At 48.3% G+C, this 9616-nt stretch overlaps 1 protein-coding gene across 1 annotated transcript in view; it reads right to left on the bottom strand.

Moving 5' to 3' along the window:
- Positions 1 to 4015: 4015 nt before the first annotated feature.
- FOXN3 (forkhead box N3) overlaps positions 4016 to 9616 on the bottom strand; it is a 282909-nt gene continuing 277308 nt past the window's right edge. Inside the window, exon 7 of the mRNA XM_008053223.1 lies at positions 4016 to 5968. Within this exon, the coding sequence (XP_008051414.1) occupies positions 5422 to 5968 (547 nt within the window). The 3' untranslated portion in view covers positions 4016 to 5421. The remainder of the gene's footprint in view (positions 5969 to 9616) is intronic.

Here is a 9616-nt window from a genome sequence, read left to right as displayed (position 1 = left end):
CTAGGTTGGATAGGTTCACCATATCGAAGTCTTTTGAGAATCCAATATGGAACATCAATTATTTGCAAACAGCAGAGAAAGCGGTTCTCCACTTTTGCAAATGAAATACAGTGGAAAAAAACACTGTCGTGTATCTTCCAAATAAATAGTCTTGATTTCAACGCTAACAGAACAGGAAGGGTACCTGTGAGCATCTCACGGGAAGTCAGAAATCATTCGCACAGGTCTGATTTCAGCAAGACACAGCACCATAGACACACCGGTTTCGGCTGTTCAAAGATAGATCGTTTAAAAAACTGTGTTCCTTCCTCAATTTTTGGTCAGTGAAGCTAGCACTTGTTTGCTGAACTGTGGAAGAACTGCAAGGTCACACACATTATTCGCGATAAAGCAACTGGGCTGACGAGTCTGTGCTTCATTCAAGAATAACCGGCAGGAGAGAGAGAAGAGACCCAAGGGGCTCGCCACCATGACGGGCGCTCTCTCCAGGGAAGGGGGTCAATGGGGGGAATTCACGGAGGTGGGCAGATCTGTACAGAACACTGAATGCTGTGTGTAAATCCTCATGAAACTCCAGCGACAGGAACACCACACAATGTTTATACTTTGATGCACACATCCCGTTACAAAGGAAAAGAGAGAGAGAGAGAGAGACACCATTACAACTTTGTAACTGTGTTATCCGCAATAAAAACCAAAGTCCAGAGTTTGGCAGGTAACTGAAAGAGGGTTATCACTTAGGTTATATAGCAAAAGTGTTGATGTCTATTATATATAGTAGTATAAATAATAAAAAAGTATTATTTAAATTAGATCACAGTGCTGCATTATGTGCATAACAGTGTTTGATATAGTATTGGTGGGCCGGGACCTACAACACTAAGGACTGAACTGTCAACACTGGTGAGTCACAATTGGGGACACAGAGTTCTGATGTTTTCTTTTGGTGGCAAAAATCCTGAAGGTGAAAAGAAAAATATTTCTCGACAGAAACATGAAAATAAATAGCAACATCCAGGCAGCTGTGATCCACCAGAGAGAAACCTGACCCGACCTGAATAGGGTTTCAAGGGAAAGAGAAGTCACATTGAATTCAATCTAACCCTCCCACTAAGGTCACTCGCCCATAACGCTGATTCCTTCTCGAGGAGCACTCCCCGGAGGCCTCCACGCTCAGAGTGGCACCTTGGGAACTTGAGTTGGTGGCCCCAGGTGCTGAGTGGCCCTGGAGTGCTGCGGGACTCTGGGCTTTCCCTCTGCAGTGCCCTCTGCCCAAGAATGTCCCTCAGCCATAGTCCCCTTGAGCACAGCGGCAGCTTCCAGAATGCCCAGGGTGGTCACTGCCGTGGCTAGCTAGCAAGCATTAGTCACACTGAATGCCTAAAAAAAAAGAAAAGAAAAGAAAAAAAGGAATCCTGTTCTTGGGAAAGGCCTCCAGCACATTCCTTCTGAAAAACTCAGCCCCAAGATCGAAACCTGCCACAGCTGTCTTGGCTATGATGTTCTCGACCAATATCTAAACCTGGGTTTGGTTCATTTTGGTTTCAGACAGACGGCTTTACCAAAGAACTCTTGAAAGTACAGCGGTTGCGGGGGAAGGGAAGTGGGAGCTTACGGTATATTATAAGGCTGGGAAAAATCTATGATGCAAACCCTTTCCACAGAGTACTAGAGAAAGACAAAAGACAAGTATAGTAGGGCACACGTAACTGTCTATGTGTATATCATTTAAGAAAAAAAGAGGGACAGTCTCTTTCTCTTAAATGTGTCCGAGGGCCGGTAGCAAGTCACCGCAGACGTCATGGTGCTGATGTGTTCACGGTTGGTTTCCAAAGCATCTTTAAATATTGCTATAGTTCCCTGCTTCCCCTCCCCCCGCCCCGCGTGAGTATGTGACATACTGGAATGACACGTGAGCCGCCACTTCTCCCGTGGAGAAGTGCCGGCAGCAAGGCCGCACCTCTTTATGGTGCTCAGGCGACCTGTCAGACTAATGGGCACGGACGCTACGCTGGAAGCTACACGAACACCTGACGTTTGGGAAGGAATTCCAAGACTAAAGTCAATGACACTGAAGCAAAATATTCTTTCACAAATAGGCTTGTGCTTAAATTTGCTACTGCTCTTGGAGGAGGGGTAGGAGAGGGCGCCCTGCCCCTTGGTCGAAGGGCGCAGACCGACCACCGCATTCTGAAATGAGTTCACTATGGACAGTCACATACGCACTGATGCTTTTTGTTTTTTCTTTTTTCTCAACAATGAAAATACAAAGTTAAACACAATTGAGCCATTGTTTTGGTTATGCATAATGTGTATGCCTCCAAAAACAGAAGAAAAATAGAAAGAAGTACCCTCACTAAAGGTTCCCCCAAGAGTCTTCCAGCAGCTTCCACAAAGGGGCCCAGGGAGACTCTGGAAATAACACTTAGAAAGCTGCCTGATGAGGTATTTATGCAAAAAACAGTGGTTCTGGAGTTAAGAACGCACTTGTATATTTCTCTATTTCTCCAAGAGATCAGAAAAGTAAATCACACACGTTGCATCTGATTTCTTTTCTAAGAGGGGCCCTTGCCCCTTTAGAAAAACGAAATGAGGAGAGACAGCCCACTGTGGGGTTTTACTTGGAAGAAGTCCTCCGCCAGAAACAGCCCTGAACGTTTGCCTCTGCCTTTCAGGAGAGAAGTCTGAATTCTACCATTGGAGGGTGCTGAAAGTGGGGGTCTTCTGGGCTGGGTCAGGTGACAACAAAAACCACGGTGTTGCTCAGGTGCCTGAGGATGGCTTTCAGGGCATCAAATGCTTGGGGGGGTGGGGTAGAGGGAACAGAGCGTTGCCAAAATACATCTTCATTCCCATCTACACCCTGAGAGAACATGCTAGAAGTATTCAGGTTTGGGTCATGCGTTTGCCCTGTTGTATGGGTGTAGATGATTTCCAGGCTCTCTCACTAGCCGCGCACAGGGAGTGGAGCCTACGGCATGCACCTGTTCATTCCCATGTCGCAGCTGATGGAGCCTCTCATGGTGCCTGGTCCTGGCACAAGGGCTGGGCACTGGCCCACAAGTGCCCCTTTGTAAAAATTCAAGGTCACCTGAGTTCCCTACCTCTCCCCGCCATCAGATCCTGAGCTACGGGAATGGGAGTTTTTGTTTGTGTTTTAAGGTTTCCCTCCATCTGGATGGAAGATCATATTCTTTTAGAGATTTATCTTTGGATCTCCAAAAAAAAAGTCTTTGTTTAGGCAAAGGTAACAGGAGTTTCTGGCCTGTGTGACATTGTCCGGTGGTCTAAACTCAGCTCTCACAATCTAGGTGGTCTTAGTTCCATGCTGGTTAGTGTGCCGAGGTGGTGGTGAGGGCCGGCTTCCCTTCCTGCTGTGAAATGGCGTTGTTGCTGCAGCCGGACATCTGGGGCTGGCCCCTCCATCCTCGGGGTCACTTCCTCCTCACGTGTGACCCTATCTCGTACCCTCACCCAGTAAGGCCCATGAGCAAGGCTCCCCTTCTTCTGGCTAATTTGCATAATTATCCACTGCCTTTTTCCTAGAACCCAGTCATGACAATGATTTCCTCAAGTAAGCGTCCCACACTGCTTCTGATTCCATCATACACACTCACTACCAAGTTTGCCCTCAAATTATTGCGTCGTGTTAAACACGTACAGACAGAGAGAAAGGACACACTTTTCAACAGAGAGTCGGGGTCAGGGCTGAAGTGCACACAGGCAGTAGGGTTCAACCATCCAAGCCCTAACAGAGCACGAAGATATTTTTATATTGCAGAGTAAAGTTCCCCAACAGTCAGAATTTGTCCCTGAAGAAGGTTAAACCTTAAACACCTGCTTCAAAAAACCAGAACAAAATAACCCCAAAACAAAAAAAACAAAAAACCAAAACCAAAAACAAACAACAAAAAAAAAAAACCACAAAAAAAAAAGAAAGAAAAGAAAAAGAAGAAAACCAAAGAACCTCTCTAAGCCTAAAGGCTTAAAACCAGAGGCAAAGCCTTGTCTAATCTCTATGTTTATATGAAAATAATTCATGCTTCATGCTAAATACATTATTTACCTTACAAGAACTTTGTTATTTTTGAATAAAAAAAGTTTGTTTTTGTGATTTTTTTTCTTTTTCCTTTTTTTTTTTCTTCAAAGGAATCCATGCATTGTGGATTGGAAATTTCTGCTGGCTACGCTGTCTGAGTGTGGGTATCACGGATTTTTGAAGGTTAATCTGACTAGCGTTAATTGCAAACTCCATTTGGAGGGCAGTACAGAAGTCGTCATTTTACTTTTTTGCTGTGTTTTACTTTTTTTCTTTTGTCCATCAATATGCCTTGAATCTTTCAAAAATACACCACAGTACTAATGGCAGGCTCTGTAGCTTTCTGTTTGTTTTTTCACTTGGGTCAAATCGTTTTGATAGACAGAAAAAAGATCTATACATTGTTCTTTCCTTCCTGAACAGCTACTGTAGCTTCCTGGACTTGCTTGCTTTTCATTGGGCAGGTAAGAAGACACAGCTTGCTTTCTGCATCGGTTTTCTCTTACTCTCCTTCGTGTGCATGTGTGGTGTGGTGTGGTGTGGTGTGGTGTGGTGTGTGGGTGTGTGTGTGTGTGTGGTGTGTGCACAGGGCCAACCTTCAGGCTTATGGCTTTTGGAACACTTTGCTAATTTAATGTAGAACAGAATTCAATGACTCTCAATATCACTAAGAATCTATCCATTTTTTTTCTCAGCAGTCACTGACACCTGACGGCCATGAACGGGTCCAGTGAATGTCCATTTTGTAAGATGTCCCCAGGTGTCAGGGTTAAGAAACAAGAGGACTGGTAGTCGATCCCCTGTGTGGCCACATGACAACGTCAAGGCTGCCACAAGCTTGGGTCTGCTCCCAGGGGGACGAGGGCTCTTTCCTCCACCCCCCCTTCACTTTAGGTGTCTGGATTCACTGTGACCCCAACAGGATGGACACCCTGCCTCCTTAAAACTAAGGGTGGGCCCGCATGATGGTCACTCTGCGCTTGTGCCTCCTGGGTGCCGAGTATGTGTTCCTGTGGCATTGACGTTTGACATCCCTGTGGATTCAGCCACACGTTTCTGACAAGCGGCAGGAAGCAATGATAATTTTGGCTTTTCTTGGTTTCGTCTTCGGATAATGAAAAGCTTTTGTAAAACAGCTGAGTGTCAATATGAGTTTTATGGCTTCAATCTCCTTTAAAAATAAAATTCTTAAGGGTCCAAAACAAAGGAGAGGGGACAAATAAAAACTAAAAATAAAAAATAAAAGGAAAAGAAAGAAAACCAAACCAAAAAAAAAGAAAAAAGAAAAAAGAAAATTGCTGATATTGCCACAAATCATTAGAAATCTCCTGACATGCTGAAACCAGATGGCCGCAAGTTCAAAACCAATCGGTGACGTGTTTTCAGTTTTTTGCGGTCTCCTTTTGCTCCTTCTGCCCCTTTGCCGTCCGATTGGTGATATTGTTCAAGCAGGACCGGATCCCGGCCAAGTGCAGGAGCGACCCGGCTGCCTCTTTCATCTCCTCGTCGTCACTCTCAGGGGGCTTCTCGGTGCGCCTCTTTTTGAGGGGCAGAGAGTCGCTGGGGACCTTCCGAGCCTTGGCGACATGCTGGCGCTTCTTGTGCTGGGACGCGTAGCCGCTATCCCCCAGGGCGTCCCTAGGCTCCTTCTGGCTGCGCCGCCGGTCCTCCTCCTCTGCGTCACTGTGGCTCTGGCTCTGGGGGCCCCCCTCGCCACTCTCCTGGCTCCCCTTCGTGGCAAACTCATAGTGGTCGTCGGCAGAGGAGGAGGAGGAGGAGGAGACGGAGTCGCCAGCGGGCGAGCTGCTCCGGGCGTGGGAGGACTTGGCACTGCTGTAGTTGTGGTCCTCCTTGGGGTCCCCACTGACCACCGGGGAGCCACGTGGCGGCTCACTCTCAGTCCGCATCCGGCAGCTGGTGAGGCCATTCCTGCAGGGTGAGGGCAGCAGAGAGGGGACATGGTTAGACCTCCAGAGATGGGACCCCGCAGCCCCCCACTGGCATACAGCAGCGCCCTGAAACTCACAGGTTGTGGGCTGCAGCTAAGTGTCACATCCTGGCCCCTCAGTCCTGCCTGCTCAGAATGTCACTGGTGGTATCACCCAGTGCATGTGGCCGAGACACTGACACAGTGCTCTTCCGAGTGACAGAGGGACAGACTTAGTCTCCCCATGAAAACCTAAGGATCAGGCTGTGCCCAGCCCATGTGGCAGCCAATGCCACAGTCAGACACTGCCAGGTGATGTCAGCTGGGCGCTTGGGAGGGAAGGGCCGCTCCCTGCTGAGGCTGTGATGCTAGGTGTCTTTTGTCAGAAGCCTCAATCCAGTGTTCAGCAAAAAGACACCTGCCACGCGTTGACAGCTGCTCACACACGTGTCCCCTCCCCATCCACAACACTGACACACATTCACCAAATGCCTCCTAGAAATGCTGGCCTCAGGGCGAGTCCTGGGGGAGGGACACGGGGTTGGAGCAACACAGACACAGCCAAGAAGACCTACAGGCTGACAAGGAAGCCAGTCACAGGATGAAAACAACGAGCTGCTGTCCCAAGCTCACCACCTGCCAGGAGCGCCGCTGAGTCTGCCCCAAGGATTGTGTTGAACTCCATAAAGCAGATTCCAGCCTCCTTCCTCCATAGTAAGGGCTTAGGAAGCTCAGTGATTTGCTAAAAGCCACACAACTCATCAGCTGCGGAGCTGGAGTCCGAACCAAAGGCTGACTCTCACGCCTGAGGTCTGGGAGGTATCATCAAACCCACCTCCCACACCATCTCCCCATGACGTCCCTGCTGGCCCCACATGCCAATCAGCCTCTGTGGCACTTGACACACCTTGTTTCCTTGACTTTACATCTGGGCCATGATCTACTAAGTGCTTCCTTCTCAGAAAAGCAGGAACAGTCATGATGGCCATTCCCTGTCATCAGGTTGAGGACAGGAGTCAGTGCCTGTGGGTACTGGGCAGTGCCAACCCCAAAGCAATAGCCATAATGCTGACTCCTATGTGGTCTACACAATCCTATGTCTGGGCGGCAGCTGTATACCTGACTGTCTCGGTATACAGCAGGCACCCAGAACAGGCACCTGCGCTCCAGAGGGACGAATCCTCGCAGGAGAGAAGGGCACCTTATGGTTGGAGGGGACGGAGGGAGGGCGCCATGGAATGTTCCATGGAAGATGTAGCATTTGCCCTTGGACAGGAGAGCTGAAGCTCTGGGTGGGGCCAAGAGATGTCCCAGTGCACCACGCCAGCCCCATTTCCTGTAAGCTCATCCAGTTCATGATACATTTCTTTATTATTCTTTCTTTCTTTTTTTTTTTTAGAAAGAGAAAGGATCTTGCTCTGTGGTCCAGGCTGGAGTGCAGTGGCACGATCACAGCTCACCACAGCCTTGACCTCCTGGGTTCAAGGGATCCTCCTGCCTCAGCCTCCCAAGTAGGTGGGACTACAGGCATGCAACACCACGCCTGGCTAATTTTTTGTAGAGATGAGGTCTGGCTATGTTGTCTAGGCTGGTCTTGGATTGCTGGGCTCAAGTAATCTTTCCGCCTCAGTGCTGAGATGACAGGCGTGTGCCACTGCATCCGTCTTACTTAATGACATATTTCTAAGTGATCTGGGGACACTTTACCTGGCTTCTTTTACTTTATCTCTGTAGAAAGCACTTCCTGCCATCATCATGAATGGTGTCACGAATGGTGCCATGACTTGCTCAATGTCTGTGCGTCCCAGTGGAGTGTCAGTTTCCCAAGCCAGGGCCTGGCCACTGCCACACCCCCAGTGGCTATGACTGTGCCACTGTGGTGGACACTTAACAGATACAAGACAAAGTGCAGCAGCAGACAGAGCTTGCTGTTAGACTCCTGGTGCTGTGCTGACCTTACTCTGAGCAGGTCCATCTGCCCTTCCTATTCTGGATCAGGAGGCTTAGGAAGCCCTGCACAAAATCAGAGGAGAGAGATCTTTGGAGAAGTCCTCAGGGTTTTTCTGCGGACATGGCCCTTGAACTCTGGAGACTGGCCTTCACCAAATCTACTTTGTGCAGAACTCCTGCTTCCTGGCTGTGTCTTGGATGCATAAAAATGTCTGGGATAAGATTACCTTGAGGTGTTACCAAATATGAAACTCAGTAAGTAAGTGTATTTAATCGTACAGCTGCTATAGCTATTCAAGCAAATGAAAATGAAAGTCTTGTATGACGGTTCTCTCAATCTTTGCTGTTTAAGAAAACTGCTGTAACAAACAAAAATAATTAGTCTATAGCACGAGTATCAAACAGTTTCACAGCGACACTCACAAGCACACTTGGGTGGGGATGTCAGGCTATGTTTGGTTTTTTTAAAAATCAATTCAGGCTGGGCTCGGTGGCTCAGCTTATAATCCCAGCACTTTGGGAGGCCGAGGTGAGTGGATTGTCTGCACCCACGGGTTCGAGACCGGCCTGGGTAACTTGGTGAGATTTTGTCTCTACAATAAACAAAAAATTAGCCAGGTATGGTAGCGCGTGCCTGAAGTTCCAGCTGCTCAGAAGGCTGAGGTGGAAGGATCGCCTGAGCCCAGCAGGTCGATGCTGGGGTGGTCGTGAGTGTGCCACTGCACTCTAGCCTTGGCGTGAGTGAGATGCAGACTCAAAAAAAGAAAAATCAATTCAGCTGGGCACGGTGGCTCATGCCTGGCATCCCAGCACTTTGGGAGGCTGAGGTGGGAGGACTGCTTGAGCCCAGGAGTTCAAGACCATCCTGGGCAACACAGCAAGACCCCCGTGTCTACCAAAAAAAAAAATTAGCCAGATGTATTGCCTGTGGTGGTGTCAAACACCTCCCGTGGCAGGGGTTGTCATCACAGGACATCAAATGCTTAAGAGAGACCAGCTGCTAGGGCGGCTGAGGTGGGAGGATTGTTTGAACCCACATGGTCAAGGCTGTGGTGAGCCGTGCCATTATACTCCAACCCCAGTCTGGGCTACAGAGTAAGACTCCAACTTAAAATCAATCAACTAAGTTCCAAATTATTTCTTTTGGAAATAACTTGGGGCTTATTATTCCCTTTGTTAGCACAATTAAGCATAACCCTCTCTGAACACACAGAGAGAATCCCGACAACGAACGATCAGAAAGGAGGCCAGCTTTTCCCAGTGTTCACTCCAGGAGAATCTCGGTGAAGGGCCTGGCTGAGCATTGTGTTTCTTTTCTCTTCTCCCATAAGCTTGGCCTTTTTTTTTTTTTTTTTTTTTATATAAAAAGTTTCAGGGAGGGGGCGAAATATACTAGAACCAAAGCATTGATATTAAATATCAATTTCATTCTGCCACAAGAAGCAGTATGATTGATTTTTAAGTTGGAGTTTCACTCTGTGGCCCAGACTGGTGCTGGAGTGCAGTGGCTTGGCTCACAGCTCACGGAAGCCTTGACTTCCTAGACTCAGGCCATCCTCCTGCCTTAGCCTGGGAATGTCCCTCTCTCTCTTTTTTTTTTTTGAGTTGGAGTCTCACTCTGTCTCCAAGACTGGAGTGCCGTGGCCACCGCAGCCTCGACCTGCTGGGCTCCGGCGATCCTTCCGCCTCAGCCTTCCAAG

Source organism: Carlito syrichta, unplaced genomic scaffold (assembly GCF_000164805.1).
Source record: "Carlito syrichta isolate Samal-C Ts95f unplaced genomic scaffold, Tarsius_syrichta-2.0.1 Scaffold287969, whole genome shotgun sequence".
Taxonomy (NCBI): Eukaryota; Metazoa; Chordata; class Mammalia; order Primates; family Tarsiidae; genus Carlito; species Carlito syrichta.
The sequence above is the reverse complement of the archived record's forward strand: the minus strand, read 5'-3'. Positions and strand labels throughout refer to the sequence as shown.